We start from the raw sequence: 13,132 nt of genomic DNA on the forward strand, positions 1-13,132 counted from the left end.
GTTTCAGGAGGATAGGAAGTTGTGCTCATTTCTTGAAGCAGAGTTCTTAGGGTGCTACTGAGAAAAAAAACGGACAAAATACAGAATTTGTAATATCGAAGGGACTTCTCCATTCCTCTTGACTTTGGGTTTGAATATTTTTTTCTCCCTTGAAAGTACTTCAATGAAATGTATACAGGTAGACCTTAACTTACGACCAGAATTGATCCCAAAATTTACATTGCTAATTGAGATCTATCTCTTATCTATCATCTATCTATCTTTCTTTCTTTCTATCTATCTATTATTTATCTACCTACCTACCAATTATCTATCTATCTATCTATCATCTATCTATCTATCTATCTATCTATCTATCTATCTATCTATCTATCTATTTGTTTATCTACCTATCTATCATCTACCTACCTACCGACCTACCTAACTTATCTATCTATCTATCTATCTATCTATCTATCTATCTATCTATCTATCTGTTTATCTACCTATCTATCATCTACCTACCTACCGACCTACCTACCAATCATCTATCTATCTATCTATGTATCTATGTATCTATCTATCTATCTATCTATCTATCTATCTATCTATCTATCTATCATCTGTATCTACCATCTATTTAATCCATCATCTATCCATCCTCTCTCTCTCTCTCTCTCCTTTACTCTTTTAATTTATTCTTACTAATGGAGATATCCACTAGAAAATAAAATAAAATAAACGTTAATCTTGCCTGTGTTTCTATTCTCTCTCTCTTAGTCTTTTGTTCTCATGGATGAAGACTCCCTGGAAAAATCAGAAAAGAAATCCAGATCTCGTGTGTGTGTGTGTGTGTGTGTGTGTGTGTGTGTGTGTGTGTGAGACTGAGCCAAAGGCCTGTCTCATTGGAGGTTGATAAGACTGTGACAGCGTTTTAATAACGTGGCCCATCTATTTTAGCAGGTCCTTAACATGCCTCTTTATTCGTCCCCAAAGCCCCCTTCAGCCAAAGCCCTCTTACTCCAGTCTCCTCGGCCTGCTCTCTGGGGAGGCTGGGGTCGGCTAAGAGTGATAGATAGATAACTCTATAGATTATCTTTCACAGATGTTTTCTCTCCAGTAGCCCCTTCGGCAATTCCCTCTAAGTAAACAGAGACGGAAAGCGGGGAGGTAGTGGAGAAAGAGATCTCCCAAATCCCTTTGAGAGGAAGGAGAAAATAGAATAAAATAAAGCAGATTTTTTTTTCCTCCCATCTCAAGCCAGCCAGATAGAAAAAGTTCCTTTCAATCTTCATTTACGGGCAAGAACAACTTGCTAACATGGAAGGTTCTTACTACAAAAGGGTTTATCCCAGAAACCTAGGGTTGGAAGGGACCTTAGAGGTCTTCTAGTCCAACCCCCGACCAAGGCCTTATATCATCCGGTGGTCCAATCTTTTCTTGAAGACCTCTGGTGATGGAGCCTTAGAAACCCACCTCTTGTATAAGTTCTTCTGGAAAAGATTTCAGCGAAGTACCACAGGGTTGTTTTGGGACTTGGGGAAGGAAGGAACCAACTTCAAATCCGGCATATTAGACATGCAGTGGTCCTAAGATCTCCATCATGGCAACTCCAGCAAAGGCCAACGTGGAAGAGAACTTCCAAAATGGGCTTTTGGTCCAAGATATGGACTGAGGAGTCTGGCAAGGATTCATCACAGTATAAAAAAAGAGGTTGAGACTCTAGAAAAAGTGCAGAGAAGAGCAAACCAGGATGATGAGGCGACTGGAGGCTAAAACACACGATGAACGGTTGCAAGAACTGGGCCTGGCTGGTCTAGGGAAGAAGAGAAGGACCAGGGGAGACAGGAGAGCAGCCTTCCCATATTTGAGGGGCTGCCCCAGAGAGGAGGAAGGCGGGGTCAAGCTATTTTCCAAAGCACCTTGAAGACCAGACAAGGAACAATGGATGGAAACTGGTCAAGGAGAGATTCAACCTGGAAATAAGGAGAGATTTTTCTGACGGTGAGAGCAACCAACCCATGGAACAGAAGTTGCCTTTGAAAGCTGTGGGAGCTTCATCATTGGAGGTTGTTCAAGAAGAGACTGGACTGCCATCTGTCAGAGATGGTATAGGTAGGTCTCCTTCTTGGGTGGGTGGAGGGGGGGGGGTTGGACGAGATGACCTCCAAGGCCCCTTCCAACTCTGTTAATCTGAATTCTCGTCCAACTGAAGATGCTTCTTGGATAAGAAGCGAAATGTCTTTAAATAAAAATAAAACAAACCAACTCCAGTTGCCTTTTGAAAAAGATGATGGAGAACCGCCCCCGTAAACCCCTGACGCCGCTTCTTTACTATGTGTTTAGGTTACAGCCTGGCTCAAATATTAAGAGTTTTTGATGTTTTGTGTTTTTGGGGAAGCAAGAAGGACGGGGACCGAGGCAGAATCATGAAATACGGGTCCACACAATAGATTCCCCAAACTGGCCTGGCTCCCCCCCCCACCGGCACAAAAGAGTTTTAAGAACCCCCCCAAAGCAAAATAATACGTTTGCTTTGGGATGTTGTGAATGTGAAAGGGTGGCGGGGAAGTTTTTCCAGTGCGTGAGATATTTCATAAAATAGCCGAGCACGCATTTCTCTCGATGGGAACGTCTAAACTCCCATATATCTCTCGTCCCTGCGTAACTCCGGCCCGGAGGCACGTCCCGTGAGTTATGGAGATGAACAGGGTAAAAAGTTCAAGCGTGTCCCCCCCTTTTTTTTTCCCCAATTCACGGCCCCCAAATTCGGTTTCTGAAAGGGTTGGTTTATGGGCCACCTCTGGGGAGAAAGGAAGGGAGAAGATCTCGGTGCGCTGGGGCAGAGGTGCATCTGCGCATGGCTTCACAAACTTGCCACCCAGAGCCAGGCGCATCTAGATTATCACCATCTCGGAAAGTGCACCTGCAATCCCCCAGCAGCCCACCTCTGAATTATGTGTGGGGAAGTTGAGTATTTGCACTTCTGAATCAAGTTGGAGAACAATTGAGCTTCACCCGACAGTCTAAAAGGCTACAAACAGGGGTATCGCATGGAAAGCACGCAAAAACGTCACGCCAATCGAGAGGGCCGACTCAGGAAGGCGAAGAATCCATCAAGTCGCCGCAAACGGTGAGAAGACGGTATAATAAAATGGAAGAAACAAATAAAAGCAAGTCCAGCCAAATTCCGCCACTGCTAAGCCGGTAAGGAGACAGCCCCCACCCCTCCTCTTGCAATTAAAACCATTTAAAAATAAATCAAATTCAATTTGAATTCCCACCAGAACCAAAGACTAAAATCACGCAGCTTTGGGGAATTTTCCACCTTACCTTTTTGAGGCAGCCGTCCTGCAGGCCTGTCTCGGTATCGGTGAGGATTTGCTGGAAGGAAAAAGACACCATCAGTTGATAGCTTGGGACGGAGAGACGTTTTGTAAGCCGTGTTCGAATCCAACCAGGTTACAAAGGGGAAGATTTTGGACCTCTAAATACCCCCCCCGTTGCAATCTCCGGGGGTGCCCATGTCTCCCCAGCACTCCAAGAGTCAGGAGAAAAGGGTTGCAACGTTTTTTTTCCCGCCTCTGTTGTCCCCATAAGACTTGTAAGATGAGAAGGCTGCCCAATTTTAGGTAGGAAATAAGTACAGGTAGTCCTTGACTTATAATAGCTCGTTTAGGGACCGTTTCAAAGTTACAACAGCACTCAAAATAAAGTGACTTAGGACCGTTATTCATGGTGATGACCCTTGGTAGCATCCTGGGGATTGCCGGGATGCTATTCATGCGGAATATTGTTTTAGAATGGAATGGAATGGAATAGAATAGAATAGAATAGAATAGGATAGGATAGGATAGGATAGGATAGGATAGGATAGGATAGGATAGGATAGGATAGAAATAGAAATAGAAACAGACAGAAACAGAAACAGAAACAGAATAGAATAGAATAGAATTCTTTATTGGCCGAGTGTGATTGGACACACAAGGAATTTGTCTTGGTGCAAATGCTCTCAGTGTCCATAAAAGAAAAGAGACATTCGTCAAGAGTCAAGAATCGTCAGGTTATTTAGAAGAAGGAGAAGGAGAGGAGGAGGAGGAGGAGGAAGAAGAAGAAGAGGAAGAAGAGGAAGAAGAAGAAGAAGAGGAGGAGGAGGAAGAAGAAGAAGAGGAGGATGAGGAAGAACAGGAGGAAGAAGAAGATGAGGAGGAGGAGGAAGTTTTTGCAGGCCCAAATCAGGCTGCTAAAAATAAATAAATCTCAATTTTCCCCCGCTCCTCCCTCCTTCCGTGTTGGAAAACCAGAAAGCATTTGGGCTCTTTGAGATTTCTTTTTTTTTAATTTAATTTTATTTTTTTGCAATTCCTCCCCACTTTTGGGTAACTGAACATGTCAGGAGACGCCATGTGAATCTTTTTGAAGCACAGTTTACGAGTTGGCATGCCCCGTCTGCATTTAGCCCTAATTTGATTACATTCTCCCAGACAGATCACAATGATTTGTGTAAATAGTAATATTACCCAGTCATCCCCGTACGCACTCAAATAAATCGTTAGGCCGTCTCGTGTGTGTGTGTGTGTGTGTGTGTGTGTGTGTGTGCGTTTTCCACCAGGGAAATGCAAAGGGGAAGGCGATTTAAAAATAAAAAATAATATAAAATAAGGATGTCAAACAGCTGTTTCTCTTTCTCCTGGTCTCTCAGCTTGAGTTTGGGAGGGAGAAAAAAAGAAAGAAAAGAGAAGGGTAGTTGTGAGATTTGGCGACAACACACAATTGTCCGCTGGCACGGAGCCTGGTTTTCTGCTGGAAATCTTCTCAGAATCGCGGAATTCGGGTCAGGTGAAGCCCAGGTTTTTTTCCCGATGGTGGTTTCGTCGAGCGAACCACCCTTTCCGAGTTTATACACAGCATTTAAGCCACCACGGGCAAGAAAATTTTCTGACTGCGAAGTAGAACGGCTTGGCTCCAGGAAGTTGTGGTTGGTCCCATCGTTGGGAGGTTTTTCGGCAAGAGGTTGGGCAACCATTGGGTTTGGGATGCTACGGGGTTCCTGCCCCGGGGGATGGACTAGAAGACCTCTGAGGTCCCTTGCCAGCCCTCTGATTCTACAACCGTGGCAGGAAGGGGACAGGAGGAAGCAAGACAGGTCACAACATCCGTCCCTTTTTTTAAAAAAAAACCTGTGCCTTTCTCCGGCGACGCTTAAAAGAAGGTTGATATATATATATATTTTAATATCTGGAGCTCCGAATCTGACTTTAATAAAGCAAAGTAGGGAATAAATTAAAAGGTGAAGGGTTGGGCAGGCCCTTCCATTCGTTCTCCAGCAACCTTTTCCGCGGGAGGAGTGACCTCAGTATTGACAAAGGGATAAAAAGGGAGATGGATTTCTTCGATTGCTTGGGAGAGTCTGTTGGTTAAGATTATCTGTAATCCGAATACCTTGTTTCCCTGAAAATACGACCTACCCTGAAAGTAAGTCCTAGCTCGATTTTTTTACACTTGCGCCCAATCTAAGCCCTACCCAAAATAAGCCCTAACCAAGATCCCACCCACTCCAGAGTGGACAGGTAAAATTTAAGCAAGAGTGGGGATGGAGGAGGCGGAGCTACCCTACTACTTACCTTTGGACAGGTGTAGCCAGGCCTCGCACACCCCGACACCTGCCTGGCCAGCCCATTTCTTCTGCAGCTGGCAAGGCTTTCCCCAAGGCCTCTGGAGCTGAGGACAAAGCTCAGGATCGATCCTATCGGCTGCAGAGTCCTTCGGGAAAGGCTTGCTAGCCACAGAAGAAGAAGTTTCCAAAGGAGGCCAGGGGGCAACGCATGCACGTGAGGTTGGTCAGTGGATGACGTCCCCCCCCAAAAATAAGACCTGGCGGCAAAAAATTTTTGGTGGCAAGATATATAAGGCAGGGTCTTATTTTGGGGGAAATGCGGTATCTAAATGAGGAATGTCGTATTTCTTTGGGGCTATGAATGCTGGAAGTGCTGTGCTGGATTTAGGTGAAAGAAATTGTCTTCTAGGATAATTTGGCTGCTTGAGAGGCTCGAATCCTTAAGGAGGCGCGGAAAAATAAACCCAGAGAAGAAGCGATCAAGGAGAGAAGCCACTTGGAAGTAAGGAGAATTTTGATAAGGATGAGAACAATCAACCAGCGGAATGGAGTAAGAAGAGATCGGGGAACCATTTGTCTGAAAGGCAGGTAGAGGGTTTCCTGTTTGAGCAAGGGGTTGGACTGGATGACCTCCAAGGCCCCTCCCAACTATTCTGTTATTCTGTATTTCTCAAATCCCAGATCAAGGAACCAGTGGATAGACTTGCCTTCAGAAATTGTGGGTGCTCCATCCTCACAACTGATTTTTGGCCCCCAGAGGCTTTGCAGGCCAAAAAATAGGCCCGTTTCATCACTTCCTGTATTTCCGGAAATAGTAAATGATGAAACCGGCCCATTTTTCGGCCTGCAAAGGCTTCCACAAGCCTTTGGGAGGCCGAAAAAGGCCTCAAAGGGGCCGAAAATCAGCTGGGAGGCGCAGTGTAGGTAAGTGGGGTAGGGGTGGGGATTGCGTGCGCAGGGGTCAGGGGCGCGCATGCATTGCCTTCTGGGTGCTGGCACGCAAGCATGTGCAGAGTTTTTGGCACAGGAGCCCCAAAAGGTTAGCCCTCACTGGCCAGAGGGTCTCCTGCTCGAACAAGGGGTTGGACTAGAAGACCTCCAAGGTCCCTTCCAACTTACTTGATATTTCCCAGGCTGTTGTTCTTTTTTTTCTCCCTTTTTCTTTTCCTTCTAAATTGTCTGACAACTTAATCTGGCTTGATACCTTGACAGAAAAGATGGAGAATGTCAGATTGATACCCCACCCCCTAAAAAAAACTCCCACCTCTCTCTCACAAGGTCTGACTAGGCCTGTCCAGGCGGCCGAATGAATTGACTCCCTTTCTCCGGATCAAGCAAGCAGCATCCGGAGAGTGACACAAATCAAATCGTCAGCTATCTGTCACTTTGAGAAGTCCCAGCGAAGTGGAAAAGATAAAACTTTTGCCGGCCTACTAAAAATAAACCCTCTTGCTCTGTTCTCGGGGCTGACTGATTTAAAATAATAACAATAATAATAATAAATGAGAATTTTCCCAAGGCATCCGAAAAGGAGATCTGGAGAAGGTGGGGCATGCCAAATTATGGCTTGTACAGGTATCTCACACGGCCTCCTTGGCTTTTCCTCCTTCGGTTTAATCCCAGGAGGGAAATCCTAGTAAATCTTAGTGTGTGTTTGTGTGTTTTTTGTTTTAATCCTGCGAAGAACAAGCAGCCAGGGAAGTTTTAAAACTTTACAGCCGAAAGGAAGAATCGAAAAGATACATCGAGATTTTTGCGTGCAGATTGAGACAGGAGAAAACGCTTTGCGTTAGTGCTCAAACTTCAAGCGTTACAGCGGTAAGTCCTCGGCTTATGGCTGCAATGGAGACCCAAAGTTCTCCTGACCTTTAACCGAACGGCATCCATTTCACCTCCGTTCTTTCCCCCCGTTGCCCAGTGGCTCTGTTAGCTTCCCCGTTGACTTTGCTCATCCGACGGTCACAAAAGGGGACACTTCAACCGTTGTAAATATGACGCGCTCGTCAAGCACCAGAATGTCGGTCGTTGTGACCACAGGGAGGGGGGGGAGAGAGGCTGCCACAGCCGTAAGTGTGAAAAACGGCCGTCAGTCGCTTTTTTTCTTTGAACTTTGGCCACTAACCGAGCTGTCGTAAGTTCGAGGACTATACCTTTTTCAGAAAACACCGTTTGTAAAGATTTTTTTGGGGTGGTGGTGGTGGCACTCCAAGCAAGATATGAAAGAAGCAAAGAGCGGGGGATGCGACGGTGAGAAAGGCAACCGTGGCCCCCCATTTCTTTCCAGTTTGGAAGACTCCGGCGCACGGCCGATATTCAATCCGGAGAAAGGTTAACGCAGCGACCGAGTGGATTAACCTTCCCTTTGGAAGCCTATAATTGCTTCTCTCTCTCTTTCTTTCTCTCTCTTTCGAAGAAAAAGACGAGGAAAAAAAGGCTGTTTTCTCACAACAGATGGAAGCGGAGTATCAGGTGAGTTTGCGCTTAAGAGCTGTTGAAACAATCTCCGGCACAATTGGGTAATGTTATGCTTGAGATGATAATATTATTGTCGGGGGGCGCGTGAAGGGGGAGGCAATATTTTATTCCCTCCGCCAGGCGACTGAGTGGCAAATTCTACTCTCTCTCTCTCTCTCTCTCTCTCTCTCGTTCTTCCTTCCTTCCTTTCTTTTGTTTTTTTTTTTCATCCTGACACAGGAGGCATTCTGGGAGATCGGTGGGGCGAAGAATATGGGTGGGTGGGAATGATCTGCCTTGGAGCCGTGGACGATGGGTATAAAGTATAAACCGGGGGAGGCGGGTCTTCAAACTTCACGGCTTTAAGACTTGTGGACTTGAACTCCCAGAATTCCTCCTCCAGTCATGTTAGCTGAGGGATTCTGCGCGTTGAAGTCCCACAAGTCTTAAACTTGCCAGGTTTGAAGACCCTTGGTATAAAGGATGATTGTGCAAAGCCAAATTATAGAATAGAATAGAATAGAATAGAATAGAATAGAAGAGAAGAGAAGAGAAGAGAAGAGAAGAGAAGAGAAGAGAAGAGAAGAGAAGAGAATTAGAACAGAACAGAACAGAACAGAACTAGAACAGAATAGAATTAGAATAGAATAGTACAGAATTAGAATAGAATAGTACAGAATTAGAATAGAATAGAATTAGAATAGAATAGAATAGAACAGAATTAGAACAGAATAGAATTAGAATAGAATAGTACAGAATTAGAATAGAATAAAATAGAATTAGAATAGAATAGAATAGAATAGAACAGAATTAGAACAGAATAGAATTAGAATAGAATAGTACAGAATTAGAATAGAATAAAATAGAATTAGAATAGAATAGAATAGAATTAGAATAGAATAGTACAGAATTAGAATAGAATAGAATAGAATAGAATAGAATAGAATAGAATAGAACAGAATTAGAACAGAATAGAATTAGAATAGAATAGTACAGAATTAGAATAGAATAGAATTTCAGAATTAGAATAGAATAGAATAGAATTTCAGAATTAGAATAGAATAGAATTTCAGAATTAGAATAGAATAGTACAGAATAGTACAGAATTAGAATAGAATTAGAATAGAATAGAATAGAATAGAATAGAATAGAATAGAATAGAATAGAATAGAATAGAATAAAATAGGAGTTTTGTTCGGCAGATATATACTCAGTGTGCCCAGAGAGAGAGACATCTGCCTCTAAGCTAGGATCGAACTCACAGCTTCCCGATTGTGTGATTGTGATTGTTAGAATGATACAACCGTAACAACAACAACAACAACAACAATAAAAATAATACTGGAAGCCAAGAAAGGCAACTTATTATCACTTCCACATTGTGTAAGGAAAACTGTTAAGGAACTTTGATGGGAAGCTAGCCATTCCTGAATGTGAAGTTATTGGAAAAAATTATTATCTCAGTTCTGGACCGGTCACAGTTGGCATTTCGTGAAGCTGTCGTTGCAAAAGGACCATTTTCTTGGACTGTTTTATTATGAGGCCGTAGCTAAGGGGTTTGGTTTTCTGTTTTTGGGTTTCTCCCCCTTGGTTCCAAACGCAGGGTTTTCCATCAGACGCCATAAAAATTATTCAGAAATCGGTCCAACTCAACGGAGGGAACACTGCAAGCTGGACCAAGGAAAAGGAAAAAGAAGGAAGAAGCAAAGCAGGATATTATAGATGGGTGATTTATTACAACTGGCACCTCAGCAGCCAAAGGGAACCAAGAGAAGAGAGCAATGAACTGGGACCCGTTTCCTTTTTCAATCTCCAGACAGCCATAAATCATGCGGGATAAACTGGGCCAAGTCAGGTTAACCAGCCGGGGACAGATGGATCGTATAATTTTTATTTATTTTTATTTTTTTAGGACAGAAAGAAGGTTCGCAGGGGGTGCTAAGCTGTAGTTTAATGCTGGTTTAGGGGCAAGCTAGGTGCGCGCAGGCTAAAAGGAAACCGACAGTCTTAGGGATCAAGAGCATTGGGGCGGATTCAGTCGTGCAGGCCAGGGTTTAGGCGAGCGAAGGGAGAGCCACACGCTTGGAGTCCATCTTCTGATAGGAAGGGAAACGGAGACCGGATCCCAGGGCTGTCACTTTTCCATCTCACGTCTTCCCCTCGTCTGGGAGGGGAACGTGGTATTCACAAGGGGCCAGCTAGCCCCCCCCACACCCTTCATTCTCACAGCTTGTTTTCATCTCTGCATTAAATGAAGGTTAATGGGAACCAAATGACTGAGGATTGAAATGAGGGAAGGAGAAGGAAAGGGGAAAGAAAGGGAAGAAGAGAAAAGGGAAGGGAAGGAAAAGAAGAAGAAGGAAGGGAAGAAGGAAGAGGGAAGAGAAGGACATAATCCAGCGTGACGATTCTGCCTCTACGATTTCATCCGACGCAAGGCTGCAGCTGTTTAGAGGCCATGTGCCACCAAGGTTTGGATTCAGCCAAACTCTGAACAATCCACCTTCCTTTCCGCTTCCCAGCCCTGAATTCGTCGTTGGAAATGACAGGACAAACCAACAATCCGCGTTTAAACATGGGGGAGGCATCAAGGAATTAAAAGTTTTCCAAGTTTGCGAGCGCAAGCCTGTCTCCTCGGATTATCTTTCGTATCAGAAACCCGCTGAAAATGTGCAGTTCCCCTTTGTGTCTCCAAAACGCAGCTTTTGCAGAAAAAGCCAACTCTGGGTATTTACTGCGAGAGTTCCCCAGTTTGACTTCCTTCCCACCCACCACCCACCCCGTTGCCAAGAAGCACTTCTCCTGACCCATAAATCACGGACCCCAGAAATGTTCACACGACGCAGCCAGATAAATTCCTTGACACTCTTGAAGAGGGTTTATTAAAGTACATTTTGGGGAGGGAGGGGGCTTGGGGGAAACACAGGCATCCAAAATAAATAACCATTTATCCCAAGGCGGCCAAATGGCCACAGATTTTGGACTCACCACGAAGGAAAGTTCTCGCTAATGTAAAACCTCCAAACATAATAAAATTGGCAGGGCCCCCAGTTCTGCAACCCCCAAATCTTATTTGCCGGCCACAAGGGGCTGGAAAGCAAAAATTGGTTCTGTTTTTAAGGTGCCAAGCTAAAAGGGGGGTCGGTGCGTGGGTGGGTGGGGAATAAAATCCTGTTTATTTGCCTGAAACTAACAGCTGGGCCCCACCCCTCTTTTTCACTAGTTTCCCTCCCCCCACCCAGAAATCATTCCAAAAGAACTAAGCCATCGAACAAACAAAATAGCTAATGTCCAAAATAACAACACCACAACAAGCCCATAAATGCTTTCCAGCTGTCGCAGGTGTTATGTCGAGTGGTGCGATTCAACTGGTGTAACAATCGGTTCGGTGAGCATACCCTTCGCCCGAACCGGTCTGAACCGGCAGAATCCCATCCCTGGTTATGTCTACCTTATATGCAGCTCTATCATTTCTCTCTATAGTAGTTCTTTCATGTCTCACGTTGCCACTCTAGGAATCATCTCTGTTGTTCCTGAGATGCGTGTCTAGTTCTACTGCTTACTCTCTCTAGTAAAATGGGTGCTGCTCAGGGGTGGCCTGTCGTGTGCTTGCTTACTCTACGCGAAACACCAGCCAGCTGTCTAAAATCCAACTTGCCCTTGCACTTCCTCCAATCCCAGTCTAAATTTTTGGGATTCCTTATGCAATCTGATGGGAAGCCCGTCCCATGGTTGTGGGTTCAAATTCACCTCTTTGGGGTGTGATTTTATCAGTGGCGGCAGCGAGACCTGCAAGCAATTGGAGCCAAAACATACGGTGAAGCCGGATTTTCAGCCGGATATGAAGAGAAATAAGAATTAATAAAATGAAATAAAATCATAAATAATAATAAATAAAATAAAATAAAATAAAAAGCACATACAGGTAATCCTCAACATACAACAATTCATTTAGTGACTGTTTGAAGTTACGGCGGCACTGGGAAAATGTGATTTATGCCCATTTCTTACACTTGTGATTGTTGGCGCATCCTGGTGATTTTAGATTATTTATTTTAACACACTGGTGTGTACAGACACACCAATGGTCATCGTTCTAAATTAAAACAATACAACAATAACAGGGGGAAAAGGAGAGGATTATACACAAGATATTTCACAAATGAATTTAGCCATTTAGCGAAGTGCCTAACATGTTTTTTTTTTTTTTAATTTCATAACTGCAAGTTATTCTTTTTTTTTCCAAAGGCAGTCACAATATTTGTTCGAAATGTGATATTTTTCCCCTATGCCTTTCTAAACATGTTTCAAGACTTCTCCAAGTAGACGTGTTGCTAAAGGTCAACCCTATTTACGCGCAGAGAAAACTCAAGGCAGAAGTTATAGAATTTAAACGTTTTATTGAACCAAACCCACAAATGGTGAAAAGCTGGAATTTGGAATTGATCATTATTTTTTGCTTAAAACATTGGGGTGTTGAAGCCTGCAGTTCAAGAAATCAAGCCTAAATGGATGGATCAGGCAGAGATAGCGATATGTGTGTGTGTGTGTGTGTGTGTGTGTGTGTGTACACACACACACACAGAGAGAGAGAGAGAGAGAGAACAAACAAAAGTTTTCTCTAAATACTTTGCAATATATATATACATATACATATACATATACATACATACATATATATATATATATGCATACATATATATATATATATGCATACATACATTATATATATATATATAATGAACAAACAAACAAACTCTTTCTCTAAACACTTTGCAAGAATCTGAGCCTTTAAGGAGCTGGATTTCTCAAGGTTGCAAGGTCTGATGATAATAAAACACATCTGTATGTTCACTAGTGGAATAACTACGGCAGCCTCCGCTTTGTCGCCAGCATTCGGAGTTCCTGGCTTACCCCCAAGATCTTCTAAAGGGCATCGGCCAAAATGCCCTGCGGTCAGAGATGCTGGGAGTTGTAGTCCAAAGCAAATAAAGCGATCACTCCAATAGGAAAAGGCTGGTTTTGGGACCAAAACCCCTCAAAGTGTCCGCATAGTTGTAATTTAGCGGCCTGGTGTCTAAA

The 13,132-nt window shown here is 43.7% G+C and overlaps 1 protein-coding gene across 4 annotated transcripts in view; it reads right to left on the reverse strand.

Annotated features, from left to right (window-relative positions):
* The window catches only part of PRDM16 (PR/SET domain 16), a 233,027-nt gene that overhangs the window by 86,248 nt on the left and 133,647 nt on the right, over positions 1-13,132 (reverse strand). For all 4 annotated transcript variants that reach the window (XM_087915002.1, XM_087915003.1, XM_087915000.1 and 1 more), the window contains exon 3: positions 3,313-3,363. In XM_087915002.1, the coding sequence (XP_087771128.1) occupies positions 3,313-3,363 (51 nt within the window). The remainder of the gene's footprint in view (positions 1-3,312; positions 3,364-13,132) is intronic.

This window comes from Pseudonaja textilis, chromosome 18, assembly GCF_049901715.1.
Source record: "Pseudonaja textilis isolate UNSWEBS1 chromosome 18, rPseTex1.2, whole genome shotgun sequence".
In the NCBI taxonomy this organism is placed as follows: Eukaryota; Metazoa; Chordata; class Lepidosauria; order Squamata; family Elapidae; genus Pseudonaja; species Pseudonaja textilis.